The sequence below is a fragment of the Triturus cristatus genome, chromosome 6, assembly GCF_964204655.1.
Source record: "Triturus cristatus chromosome 6, aTriCri1.1, whole genome shotgun sequence".
NCBI lineage: Eukaryota > Metazoa > Chordata > Amphibia > Caudata > Salamandridae > Triturus > Triturus cristatus.
The window spans coordinates 817,410,439-817,425,520 of record NC_140589.1 but is presented as its reverse complement, the minus strand read 5'-3'; the positions used below and the strand labels follow the sequence as shown (position 1 = coordinate 817,425,520).

The window sequence follows — 15,082 nt, the reverse complement described above, 5'->3', positions numbered from 1 at the left end:
AACTGTTACCGAATTTTTACCTACATATAACTTACCGATTCTAATTTACCGATTCGGTACGGCTCGGTATTTAAGAACCGGTAAAATTTATTTACCTACATGAGGCCCTAAATACAGTATTAGCATCAGCAGAGGATTGCGGTCGCGTGAGTTATAGTTGCCTGCAGTAACTATAACGGGGGAATTTCATTCGTTTTTTATCAGTAAAATTTCCGCTAACTATAACGTGTGAAACCTATGGTTTTTTCAGTGAATATATATATACATACATTCAAACCACCTCCAATTTCACTACCGAAATCAGACTCCGACACTTGGGTGAGCTTCACCATCCAGCTTCAGTTTATTATCTTTGCTTGACGCGTTTCGGCACACTTGCCTTTTTCACACTTGGAGAGGTGTTCCCTGCATATCCTGCCCTCCTTCCTCAACGTGTTCCGTGTAGATTCGAGGATGGCAGTAGGACGTGTACAGGCTACATCCGGCTGTCAAAGACCGGCTCGTGGCTGACTGTGTTTATGTCAGCAAGCAGCACAGCCTGACTGCTTCAAACACATACATATATATATATTTAAATGTGCATTTTTTTTAATCAAATCCATCTCCATGGCATTTTAATTATTTCCAAGGCCAATCCTCTTTTTTTGTATTATACTGAACTTAACTTATTTTAAACTCAGGAGTAATTCCAAATAGGGTATTCAGGTGTGTTTTAAATGTAAGTACAAATCAATCAGGCCAACAGTAATTCAGGTTTCTCAGTAAATGAACTTGATTAACTTACCAATATAGGCAGACCTGTCAGTCACCACGTACTTGCTGTGATTGATTCTTGGAAAGGAAGCATTTTTCAGTTCCTTAGGAGCAAATAATTTCTGTAGAAAACATAAATCATATTCTGTCAGTTGAAGAAATGCCTACACAGGGACAACATAGAATTGTTAGAAACACACTATTTCAATATTTTAGATGGATATTATCTATCTGTTGCTTTAAAAATTAACAACAAATCTGTAGGAATGTTGTTCGGTTTCCTGACCTGATGGATGGTTATGTTGTGTTGTATTTCTATTGTGTGACTTTCCCTGTACATGTGAGGTATTTATTGGTTTCCATTGGAGTAAAGTCAAGAGGTTCATGACATTATGACACCTTCACCTGACCCTCTTGGGCAGGTGCAATCAGAAAAAAGGGATGTCAGGGGCTATCGTGTTGTACAGACTCTTGTGTTTCTTAACAGAGAATTGTATGAATCAGTGGCGGCTCGGCCAAATGGGCAATGCAGCGCGCAATGTAATTTGTTTTATTTATTTATTTCTTTACTCAACTCCGTTCAGCCCAATTCCAGAGTTTATTGCCTCCCACCCTCGCCCTCCCTCGCCCCGCCTCACCACCCTGCAGCACTCCCTCGAGGTGCCACTCACTAAAGTGGCCTTTTTGAACATATCTCATGCCTGCCACTGCAGCCTGTAGTGCGGTTTTAAACTGCCATTTTGAACTGTCAAAATAAACCTTTTGCTAGGCCTAAACTTTTCTATTTAACACATATAAGCCACACCTAGGGGAGGCCCTTAATAGCCCAAAGAGAAGGGTATAGTGTATTTAAAATGTTGGAATTGTTCTTTTACATTTTACATGTTCTGACCTCGCAGCAGAACCGATGCTGAGTGACACCAAGCCCCGCAAAGCCTCATCGCTCAGCTGCAAGCTTCATCTGTAAGGACGTCGTGCAACGCAAAGCCCACAAAGACTTGCCACACAACTAAAAGCTTTATTGGAACTGACGCTGAGTGATGCCAAGCCCTGCAAAGCCTCGCGACACTTCTGCAAACTTCAAGGGAACTGACAATGAGCAATGCAAAGCCCTGCAAAGCCTCACCACACAGATTCATCAAAACCGACGATGCGAAGGCTTGCAAACCATTCTATACAGACTATGTACCAAAGATGTAAGGGCCAAAATTGGTCCTATGCCTGGCCTGTGTCTATCCCAGTCGGCCTGAACTTCTGACTTGGTCCCAGTCCAGCGTGACCAAATACCCTAAGCTGGCTCTTTGCACCTTTTGGTGCTACTTTTATCTAAACCTTTCAAATTTAATATCTTCAGTTTTACTGATTGGATTTTTGTCATTTTGGTCTCAATTTATTTATGAAATCATAATCTATTTTTCTAAATTGGTGTTGGATTTTTCTTGTGCTGTGTTTTTACCATATTACTGTTTGTGTGCTGCATAAATATTTTACACATTGCCTGTAAGTTAAGCTTGACTGCTTTTGTCTACAAGTTACCAGAGTGTTCAGCACAGGTTAATTTGGAGCTTTTGTAGTTCACCCTGACGAGGATTGTGGTTGTTGCTTGAGAAGGGTTAATACCGCCTCAACCACTAACCCAGTTTCACACAGTGTGATATTTATTGCACCTGATCATGTCCAACTGCACTGAGTTGGAATTTACAGGATACAGTGTGTGCTAAATACTACTCAATAACCTTTTTTTTCAGGAAGTAATAGGTGTATTTTGGTGCTCACTGCATCAAAATATGCATGGTTCAATAAATTCTGGACATTTTCCCATCTCTAAATAAGGGCATGTTTGAACTGCCAATATTTATCAGAAAACGTCTGGTTGCAATATGTGCCATAACATAGTTTACCACACATATTACAATATCTGGACTACTCATAATGAGAGCTTATGATGGTATTCTCCCCCACCGCCCACACACAAATATACACTACTCTACAGATACCCATTTTAAAATTCACAAACATTTCTTACAAAATACACAACTTTGCTGCAGTACAAACACTTGTATTATAGTATGCATAATTGTGTTACATCATTCACATTTGTGACCATAACTTGTGGTAAGATGTCTCCCTATTACTTATTCAGATGATACAAAGGAATCTCATAGGTTAGGGCATAGCAAGAAAAGCAATATAATTGTTAGGCTCTAGGAAGCATTGTGTTCAAAAGAACATTTTAACTATACTTGCATTGGCATAGCAAGGAGAGGCAGGGGGGCGGTACGCCCCGGGTGCACATGTTTTGGGGGTGGCAGCTTACCCCCCTCCACCTGCAAGCGGCAAAAGCAGGGACCACCACGGTTGTAGAGAACATAACTACGCTACTGTATACATGAATATGAGTGCTCAGTGGTAAAAAGTAAAACTCAATGACTTAAAGATGTGGTAGGAAAGAAATGTCACTTATGTTGAGCAACCTTCATGGTGGACCTCCATAAGAACTACCAATGGGTGTACTGATTAGCAGACTACATGGCAATTAGGTATTACTTTGTCAATGATATATATAAAAAAGGTAGACCATCAGTGCTTTCAGAATGATTGCTAGGTTCTATCTTCCAGCTTCTTATCTGTTAACACTGGTCATTCTCAAGCACAAGTTATTGGCATCAAGTTTTTCTTTCCTGGAAAGCATCAACAAAATGAAATCCAGTTACTATTACCTTCCGCTGCTATGATCCAGATGAAGAGTATGCTCTGGAGAGCTTCATGCCAGTGTCTCTTTTTGAAATTGTGCTGATCACTGCCAGAATTACCTCCTCAATGTATGCCATGTACCTCTTGGTTTATCGATCCCCCCAATGGCTTGATGGCAGGGAAATGTGACCTGTTGTTTTGTACCTTTGAAGGGTAACAGAATGTACAAATCCCTGATTGTCACTTAAGTATTTAATGATTGGATCTCAGAAGGCTTTTTATTTGACTGAAATGTTCTTGTGAAACATCTCTCCACATGAGCACAAAATTCCTTAACAGTGCAGGAAACTTGAAACCACTGATTTACAGGTTTGCTATGAAGGAGCATAAGTTTATCTGAAGTGATACTTATGATATATCTCATTTCACACTTCAGCTCCTCCATTCATGTGTACAAGTCTTCTACAACTGTTACTACCTCTCAGGGAAGAACTACCTGGTTGCAGAGAAGTTTTAATGATTTTAGGGGACATGGACACTTAAATATATGATGCTTCCTTTTATTAACATTTAGACTTTGCATGAGGCAGAAATGGCATATCTCCATTGCCATATGGACATCCATATGTACTTTTCACCAAGCTCTCTTTAGGAACCAACTTTGATCAACTCTGTAAAATTCCTCACTGACCATTTCCCCTCTCAGACCACCGTCATCCGCCTGATCTGCACAACTACTCTCACCTAAATCTTCATTTAGGACAACACAGACCTCATCAGTATCCCATCTAACAACTCATCCAAAAATACCTTTATCCTGGACTTCACCTTAACTTTGAAATACATCGTTTTCAAAGCTTAAAAAATCATCCCTCAACCAACAAATTTCAACATCAACATTCTCATTATGGTCTTCATTTAATTCTACAATTGTAATCTTCAACAACAATAGATTACTCATATTATGATGCCGCCCTCATCATCAACCCTCAATAAACCAACCATTCACTACAGCCAACAATGATCTAACTAATCTTAGTGCTGCTCTTTTGTGGGTTTTCACTTGAAAACTCTCAAGCACAAACTCATCCCTCAAGAAACTACAAATAATTCTAAAGCCAATGTCAACATCTTCTTGGTCCCAATCAACTTTATCCTGAAATCTGACATGAACACTTAGATCCCAGGAAGGTTCACTCTATGAAACCAAAGCTCTCCACACTGTAGTTCACTAAAAAACCTACCCGCAGCTAATGAAGTACTGGTAACTGTGAAAAGAAAAAACACGAAACCTAACTCCAACACTTAAATCTCTCTGCTCATCTAACAGAGACCTCATAATCCTCTCCTAATCTGGGCTTCACCTTATGCATAAAGCCCTAAGAATCTTCCTTACCAGCAACAGAATTAAGATCCCTCAGTAGCCCATAGTCACACTTTATCTGAAATTCTCTGCAGAGGTTCTGCAATGGAATTCAACCCATCACCACCTCCCTATTCTTCATAACAAGACAAATAATCTGTGTTTTCTTAACATTTGTGACTATAAGGGTGACCTAGCAACAGAACATAGGAGGCTCAGGGATGTAGGCGATGAACAATTAATGAGGGAGTTATAAAAGGATGAAGGACTGTGCAACAGTCCACTTTGCCCATGCCATAAATGTCTCTGGCACAGAGAAATTAAGTAAGGGAGAGGACTTATAGAACATTTTGAGGTATAAAGTGAGTGGAGAATAATGGCTTGGTCACAAGAAGTCCTTCAAAATAGTTACAGCAACTATGATTAGAAATGGAAAGGTCGAAGTTTTGCCAGTGGGAGGGATCAAAGCCCCAAAGAGATCTGTGTGTCAGCAAATAAGTAGGAGGGCAGGGGGTATGATGACAAAACCTGAACTTAAGCCCTGTTACAAAGGCACAAAGAGGAAATGTGTGTTATGTATTTAAGCAGCAGCAAAATAACACTAAAGTAAAAAATAAAACAGTAAAATCAGCAAACAAATTTAGTAGTAATGAAAATTCAAAAAACAAAACAAGACCAGAATCTCACAAACTGGGTTAGGGGGTCAGGAGAAATGTATTTTTGAAGAAAATGTTAAAAATGCTATATGAAACAAGAGTGTGATAAAGTCAATGTTGGTCAAGGTGCAGTACCAGAAAAGGCAACTCAAGGCAACTCTTGTACAAACAACAGTTACAAGCAAACTGCTGTGCCCCACACCAACTGGGAGGGCAGAGGTAGGCTCAGTTAACCTTTCAACCTGGTACTTCTTAATGCTTCCAATATTTCTAGCACTCTTCTAAAAGGACTCCAGTCCTGTAGCCAGGGGAGATTTCTGCAGATGCTGGATATCTTCCTCTTGGTCGTTTTAAAAGATCCAAGACAACTTATTGGTAGAATTCCATGGACAGCAGGGGGAGGCAAGCATAATCACTTTCTCTAGACAATGCTTCAGCACAGGTCCAGTCCCAAGTCTGCTAGTATGTCTTCCAGGTTGCCATTTATTTGCAGTGTGTCTCCCTGAAGACGTAGGACCCACCACAACTGGTCCTCCTTTGTATCCAGAGGTGGGATACAAAGGAGAGGCAGAATCCAAGGCCTCTCACATTCACCCAGCATACACATCAAAAAGGTTCTTCCTGTTTTGTACAACTTCTTGTCCAATTGTCTTCTGAGGTACTGGTGGTAGGAAACTGTTCTTGTGGTGCACTCTAGTCAGTGATTTGTGATAGGTCCTAAGTTTAAGAAAGTAGCCTCTGCAAAACCAACCAGCAATTACAGTACTTCAATTAGAAGGTTTTATTAGCAGATTTAGAAAAAGTTGCAAATAAAACATTAAGTAAGCCAATTTGACCAAAAAACATGAATATGATTATGCAGCCTGAATTTGTGTATGTTAAAGAAGAAGATGCAAAATATAGAAATGTGCAGAGATGGATGGCAGGGCCTCAGTGTCAGTGTGCAAAAGGTCTTAATTTCCACACAGGGGCTGCTGTGTAAACAAGGGAGCTTGATGTTGACATGTGTCAGTGCTGGACATCTAAGGAAGACTGTGCTGACCTTGCCTGACAGGACAGGTAGGACGACTGGATCCTCTCAGGAGCTACACTTTGTCCCCAGGTCCTTGCCTCTTACTCATGGTACAGCCTGTCAGATTGCAGAGTGAAATAAGTTTCCAACCTGTGCAATATCAAACATTTTGGACTAGGGCAAAACTCCCTGGCAGCAAACAACATCATAACCATATGCTTGAGATTTGTTTTTCTTTCTAGAGTTTTATATAGCGCGAACTTGACCCGAATCGGGTACCAGAGCGCTTTACATAGCACCAGTTGCATAACACGAGGACGAATTAATTTTCGTTAGGCATGGGGAGATTAAGTGATTTGCCCAGAATCACAGGATGTTCAGCTTCATTGCCGAGACTCGAACCCAGTTCCCCAGATTCGAGGTCAGCCGCCCTAGCCATAAGGTCAACCCCTTTCCCCAATTGCGTTCGAAGTGTGCCAATCACACAAACACATGACTGTAACTGATTTTACATTGCTATTTGTTGTAACCTTTCCTTCTGACTCTACCCCCTCCACATTCTCTTTACTCATCCCAACCCTCCTCCTACTGCTATGAGCTCCAAGACCCTTCCGTCTTCTATCCTTCCTTTTCAATCCAACTAACAGACTAGCATGTCCACTGCTCAAATTAATTTAATATTTCCCTATAGTAATTACCCACTAATCCTGTTTTGGGTTCCGGAGTGGTATGCTACCCGCCGAAAAGCACTTCAACACCTCATCAGAGGTGGGAAGTGCTATATAAATGCAAACCCTTCCCTCTTCTATCCTTTTTCAATCCAAATAACAAACTCACATGTCTACTGCTCAAATTCATTGAACATCTCCTATACAAATTCACCACTATTCCTTCTTTGGATTCTGGAGCAGCATGCTACTTGCCGAAAAAGAGCTTTGACACCTCGTCAGGGGTAGTAAGCATTATATATATGCAATTACAATTAATTTGAGTTTTATATTTCAGAAGGTAAATTCAGTTGCGGGTGGCTGGGTTTGTGTCCTTGGGGGAATCACTCCGCCTGAACAGGCTTTCAGGCATTATTAATTGAATTGTGTTCGTGCCCTGATGGAAAAATTACAAAATAGCAACAACAAAATGACAACCATATTAATGTATAATGTGTATTCCCATCGATTGTGCTGTCTTTCTTGTATAGTAATTTTACATTCTAGAAAATATTTATTAAATATATAATAGCAAGTGCAGCTCAGTGGTGTAAAGTGCTGCAAAAAAGTTACATTTTATGTAACTCCGTTCAGCTAATAGAGCAAAGCCGTTTTGCATGCTCACAGTAAAAGACTTGCTCAATCAAGAAAACGGATAAAAAGGACATTTTACAAAATACTGTGTTTTGTGGGGACCCGAGGTTGAAAGCAAATGTAGAAAAACATAACAAAAAAGAGGCGTTAGGTTAAAATGGTTCTAATTATAGCTAAACTGATGTAATTTTCCTTGTACCCAAGTTCCCATCAGGCTTTTTGAAATGTTTTTGTTACTTCTCTGTAATTTTCAAAAACGTGGTAATCTAGGCAAACGTGAGTCGTTAAAACATTTCTGGACAATATACCCCCTCTTGATTGCTGCTTGAACAAGGTATTCAGCTATGTTTTTTAAGTCAAAATGACGCAAATTGCTCTGTGTGGCACTAAATGATGCAGGGGGTGGCGTTTTTCCCTCCACTGTTATCACCACGTTATGTATAATAAACACTTAGGAATATCTTTTAAGAGTATTTTTTTTTTAGCAAGGCATTAATTAAGAGCCTAGTGTACAAATAATGCATCGTATGGCACATTACCACTTTTTTAAACTAATAACACAAAAAGACCTGAGCATTTCCAAAAATACACGCTTGAAAACAGTTTTAATGCAGTGACAATAACTATTAATGCTGCAGCAGCAAATGATGGACCTAATGCTGAATAAATCAAACATTCACCCCCAGTCAAGAGATCTGGGTTAAATCCATTGTTCTTTAGCTCACTATGTCAGCCCTGTTTTGATCCAGCCATTTGGGAATCAGACTTGACCTTGCTCCTTATGGGAACACCCTGCCCGAACTGCCAAGCCGGGTCCTCCCTGGACCTTAAACAAGCCCCTCATCAGCCAGGCTAGCTTGAATCCAGTGCCACAGTGAGCCCTGGACCCAAGTTTGGGCATACCGATCCCACTTAGAGCGAAAAGTGCTGTGGCAACAAATGATGAAAGGAATTCTGAATAAATCAAACATGTACCCCCATTCAAGAGATCTGTGTTAAATCCATTGTTCTTTTGCTCACTACACCACCCCAGTTTGGACCCGATCATATGCAAATAGGGGCGGCTCCTCCAATGGAGTGGAGGTGCATCGCCCCCCTTTAGTGCTCTCCAAAGCCCAAGAGATGAAAAATAAAATGGTAATTAATTTTCATTTTATTTTTGATCAGAAGACATGGCAGTTTGGGCTGGAATGTTCCCATGGGAAGCAGGGCCAAGACTGATTTGCATAAGGCGAGGTCTAAACTGGAATGCCATTGTGTGCAAATAAACGATGGATTTAGGCCCAGATCTCTGTACTGGGGATGAATGTTTGACATTGTTTCAGCATTCAGTCCATCAATTGTTCTTTTTGCACTAATTATTAGTGCACAGTATGTCCCGAACATGACACATCACCAATAGAAAGCTAAACACCACAGCAGCTATTTTTTCTGCTGGTAAAATGCTCGGGCTACCTGTAACCCATCCTGCTGCTGAGGAAAAAGAAATGTGCAATGATGAATGGTGCAAATAGATTGAAACCTGCTGATAAAGGAGGTTAATATTTGCTAATGTTTTGCCCATACGCTCCTGTAGCACAGGTGACGCAAAGCATTCTGTTAGTCCCCCAAGAATATTTCAACATCTATCAGGAAATGTTGTGGCACAGTAAATGGAATTTTTGCGGCACACTAGTCTGCTTAATGTAGTATTTTTTGACATTTTATTTTATTGACATTCATTACGTTGCATGCTTTGAGTTCAGAATTAAGTAAAAACTGTGAAGCATTATGATACCAGATATCTTCAGTCTACAAAGCGACCACGTGGCACCATGCCATGACTGACACCAAGAGTCAGTCCCATATTTTGTTCAAGCTGGGAATTTTGAGCCCAGTTTTCTGTGCTATCTTTGAGACTGGTGATGCGTAATTTAGTGCTTCATGTACTTATCCACCACATATACTTATTATATGATAGCAATGTTAATGTGTGTGCACCATAATAATTGAAAGTGGTGGCGTTTACTGGTAGTGAGAGCCACACATACATAATCACAGATAATCAGTGTATTCACTTATGTTAACTGTACCCCTATGTTGCCATCCTTTTTGTTTTCCTAAGGTTGACATGACTTGTGCTAAGGCTTCAGCCATTCCAAATATTTCTTAAATAAATACATTGTAAGTTTTAGGTTTTCTCTCCTCTGCAGGTGCAATCTCAAGAGGCACCTGTTAGTTATAATAGGGCTTTGTTTATTGTTGAGAACTGTGTAAGATTAACTGACGGGATTTTGGCATAGGGCAGCGCAGCAAGTCAGCTTGTTGTGCTGCCCCACATTACAGTGAAGGGCAGATAATGCACCATATTTATGCAATGAGGTGTATTTCTATCCTTTCTCCCTGCGCTGGTGCTGTATCGGCAGCCTAGTGCCAACGTAGTCACCCTTGCACCATGTTGCACGGGTGCCTCCGTTGCATGCAGGTTTGTTTTTGTGCAGGAAGTGGCACTTTCCTGCACAGAAACAATCCTATGAGGCATTTCCCTCTTTCTATGTGTGCTGCAAAATGCACATAGAAATAGGAAAGAGGAAAAAACAAGGAGAAATGTATTTCTCCTTGTTACATTGAACTTTTGCTACTTCCAAGGTCGCACAGCTATACACTTCTTTGTCTGACCCTGGGAACTTGGGACGTCTACCTGCTCCCAGAGAACATCATCTCCTGATTAGACTATCCAGAGGGAGTTTATGGGTAGAAGCTTCCAGATCCTTCTATAGCATATTAATTGTGTGTTCCTTAGAATAGTTTAGCAGACCCTGTCCTTGCTTCCCTGAGAGACCATCTTTTTCCAGCTCTGCTAATTTTGCTTGCCCAGGGTGTTGAGCTTTATGCTTGACTGCTTGTTTCTCTTTATGGAAGCAATCTGCTTTATATTTTGTGCTTTGTAGATTGATGTTTTTTGCATCTTCTTTTTTATCATATACAAATTCAGGCTGCATAATCCTATTCATATACATGATTTTTAGGTAAATGATTGTATTGCAAAATGTACTAATTCTGCTAATAAACCTTCATGGTTTGAATACAATCCTCTCTGTTGTTTTTGTGGAGCCAAATTGGTTTCACCGTAATTGAACTGTATTGGTGATGTTAGGTCGTTTCATATGCTTCCAGTTGACAACCAAAGGTCCACACGGCCAGTGGAGGATCCTGTAGGACGACTATAGTAAAATTTTTAGGTACAGAGAGATCTGCCACATAAAGGCTACAAGTCCTAGAATGCATTCTTTGGTTGATGAAAATGGATGAGGTGAAATCATGAATATCAAACATTAGTGTCTTCATATTTTTAGTCCACAAACATTTACTCTGTGGTTTTACTCCGCAAATCCTTGACACTTCACTTACATTACATTTATTGACTTCTTCCTTTACTTTGCAAGTTTTTACCCCATTTTTTGCTCCATTTGTGTCATATATATATATATATATATATATATATATATATATATATATATATATATATGGAACAAAACTTCTCTCAGGCTTCACCCCGAGTCCCAGGGTTCGTCGCAGCAAAGGAAAGCACGGCATATATATATAAAATCCTCTGTTGCTGAAGTAAAACGGGTCGCACTCTTGCAGCAAAATGTAGGCAAATTAATGTATTCTTAAATCCATTTAGCAGCAGCAGCACAGACACAACCAACGCGTTTCAGTATTTCGTAATACCTTGCTCACTGTTAATTTTTGGGCGCGATCTCCCTTGTTTTTTACAAGTGCTTCACGTCATTTCCTGTCTAACGAGAAAATCTCTCCACAGATTTCTGGGAGATGAAGTCCCCTGTGCCTTACTCGTGAAAGAATACAAACAGTGCAAAGTCGAATTCATTATCAGTGCAGTGAATAAAAAACAAATCAAAATCATTACACCAAGATAAATATGTTATCACAAAATTTGCATTTTAAAGTTTCGGTCCATTTCTATATGGCTTTATCACTGCGCACCACCCTCACTAACATTTTATCCTATGGCAAGAGTCCCCATTAAAGTCCCTCCAGTGGGTTTTTTTTTTGTTCCATTGTTCTCCTTTCAAGCTCTCCAGTGGGTGATTCTGCCATAATAATGTCGGTGGCTAAACATATTGCTAATATTTACTTGGTGTCAATGTCTTATCATTTCCACTTGTTTTGCACAATGAGGGAGGTTATTTTCCATTACAAGTGTATATACAATTCCTCTGATTGGTTAAAGCCATGCAGGGTCATACTTCTGAGATTCAGGATGTGGTGTGATTCTTTTTGCCGTAGTATTTTCACCCTATTGCCTCCTCGTTCGTTTGCTGGTACCGTTTCTATCCCATAGAATTTCAAGGTTTTCCAGTCTCCATTGTGGTGTAGCTCCATATGTTTGACCACTGCGTTATTTCTGTCCTTATTTACTGTGGCACGCACATGCTAAAGAACTCTCTTTTTTAGCTCGCAGATGGTGCTACCCATGTATTTTAACATGCAAGGGCACTTGATCACATACACTCTGTATTGACTTTTGCAGGTTATTAAGTCCCTGATTTTCCAAATTTTGTTGTTAGCCATCGTGATTTCTGTTACAGGTTTTGCAATTTGGCACACCTTACAGCTGTGGCATCTAACAAAGCCCTTTGTTTTTAGCCAAGAATCCTTTTTCTTTTTTACTTTGAAATGACTGTGTACTGGCCAGTCTTTTAACCCCTTCACTGCTAGGCCTTTCCCCCCCTGTGCTAAGCCTTTTTGGGCTATTTGGGGTAGTGCGCGCTTAGGCCTCTGTAACTTTTTGACCACATAAGGTATCCACTCCAAATTTGCGTCTTTTTCTTCCAACATCATGGGGATTCTAAAGGTACCCAGGGTTTGTGGATTCCCCTGGAGGGGTCCCAGAAATTAGCCAAAATACAGCAAAATGTTGTTGTTTTTTGTGAAAAATTGGAAAAACGGGCTGCAAATGAAAGCGTCTGGGTTTTTCTCTGCAAATGGTATCAAAAAGGGTTTATGGGGCTGAAATCACCATTTTCCCAGCTTTTAGGGCAGAGGTCTTCAAACTTTTGTAGGCTGAGCCCCCCCATCTAAAACTTTTCACACATTGAGCCCCCCCACCATCACCACCACCTGACAAAAAAGTTCTGGAAGCTTTTACTCTGCATCATTGATGGCCCTTCCCTCCTGCAGAGCCCAGGTCGTATAGGGCAAATAATATTAAATAAATTAAGAGTGTTTAGTAAACTGACGTTTTTATAGTGCTTGTGCTAATTCTAAAGTTCAAATGAAAAGTCTCCAAGAAAAAATTAGCACAAAAAATTACATTGGGGCTTTATTTTTCACATAAAACACAAACATTAGGATAGATTAGCAAAAACACTCCCGAAACACAGGTGTGGGGTGTGCCTGTTTTTCTCCACAGAGACAATGTGTGGATGGATTCTTGCTTCTGCCATCCTTTGGTTGTGCTCCACTTCCAGTTTTGAGCAGTGCCTGGAAACTGGAGTGCTCACAAAATTTTGTAATATACTTTTTGCAGTTTTATATAGTGCGACATGACCCAAAGGTATTTGAGTGCTTACAGGAGCATCTTTTACATTACACAAGCACACATTCATTTTTTGTAAGCACAGGGAGATTAAGTGGTTTGCCCAGAATCACAGGATTTTGAGCAGACACCAAGAACTGAACCTGGTTCCCCAGCTCTACAGTCATCAGCTCTGGCTGTTGCGCCACATCCTTACCCCTAAACAAGGTATCAGTAAGAGGGGTTCCACAAAACATGCTTTCTGACACGATTGAAAAATCCATGATTATGTGGAGTATGGCCAGGTGTTGCCATGTCAGTAGGAGGCCAGTCACAGTTTTCCAAGAAGGCCTAGGGGACATTTACATCATACACATGTGATATAAGTGATTCAAGAGGATATATACATCTTTATTCTCTAGCAGCATCAAGAGTCAATGTGTTGGCATAGTTGGCTTATAAAGAAGATTGCCTTCCAAAGCTTCAGAAATAGCTGCACAAGAATTATTTTTAATTTGGTCTACGAAAGAAGTGAGGACAGATGGTAGGCATACTTCACAATATTTGTTAAATCAGGCTTGTGGACGCAGCTCTAGGGATTGGAACATGTCATGCAAGCACCAGCGACTTTAATCAAGGTCAAATTCATTTTTCGTAAGTCACTGGTAAATTAAGTGATTTTGCCCAGGATCACAGGATGTTGAGCCGATACCAGGACTGGAAACGGGGTGCCCAGAACCAAAGTCAGCACCTATGGCATTAATGCCAAATCTGCTCCTCCTTAATAATAATCCACATTTGTAATAATAATCCACATTTGTAAAGCGCGAACAATCACCCGTAAAGGTCTCTAGGCGCTGGGGGCCGTCGGGAAGATTAAGCAAGCTATTGCCCAGAGTCACATGGTGCTGGGCTAATCTGCCGCAGGCGCCGGGGATCGAACCGTGATCCCAAGATTCCGGAGTCAGTCGCCCTGGCCGCGGCGCCACACCTCTTCCCTCTTCTCACTAGTAGGTGGGATAAAGGAGCAAGGCTTTAAAAAATATTACAAAAAGCTCTTCACTCTTACCTGCCAGAGAATGGAATCTTCAGGAAGGATACAACCATTGTAAATTCCTTGCAGTGAAACATACTTCCGACCTGGGAAGTAACATGGGGTGCAACTAGACCCGAACTTCGGGGTGGGGGGGACTAAGACTCCCAGCCAGGGCTGGCCCTAACACTGATCGCACACCTGAGGGGGACAGGTGAGTGAAGTCTCACATGAGCAGGGTGAGTAGTGTGCTTGTGTGACTGCAGTGTGAGGTACAGGGTGAACTCGCGTGACTGCAGGGTGAGGTACAGGGTGAACAGCGCAAGAGCATTGTGAGTGCAGAGTGATCACTGAGAGTGCAGAGTGTGCGGTGTGCTGATGTGACCGCAACTAAGTGGAGGGAGAACGGTGTGAGTTCATGGTGCGTGGCATAAGTGCAGTGTGGTCACTGTGAGTGCAGGGTGAGCGGGTGGTATGAGTGCATGGTGATCAGTGTGAGTACATTGTGATCCCTGTGAGTGCAGGGTGAGTTTGAAAGAGAAGGGCAAGAATGAGGAGTGAGTTGTCAGAATGCAGGGTGCATTCCCAGACACAGTTGAAGTTACTCAGCATGTTATTTGAGGCTTGGCATAGGGTTTGAGATATAAGTTCAACTATTGCTTTTATGGCATTATTCAGGCTCCAGGGATTGGGGGTGGAGGAAATAAATATTGTGCTTATCCTGCAACAAACTTCCAGTCTTGCGA

The 15,082-nt window shown here is 41.0% G+C and overlaps 1 protein-coding gene across 3 annotated transcripts in view; it reads right to left on the bottom strand.

Annotated features, from left to right (window-relative positions):
* PLD5 (phospholipase D family member 5) overlaps positions 1 to 15,082 on the bottom strand; it is a 1,783,935-nt gene that overhangs the window by 66,590 nt on the left and 1,702,263 nt on the right. For all 3 annotated transcript variants that reach the window (XM_085611414.1, XM_085611415.1, XM_085611413.1), the window contains exon 9: positions 785 to 875. In XM_085611414.1, the coding sequence (XP_085467540.1) occupies positions 785 to 875 (91 nt within the window). The remainder of the gene's footprint in view (positions 1 to 784; positions 876 to 15,082) is intronic.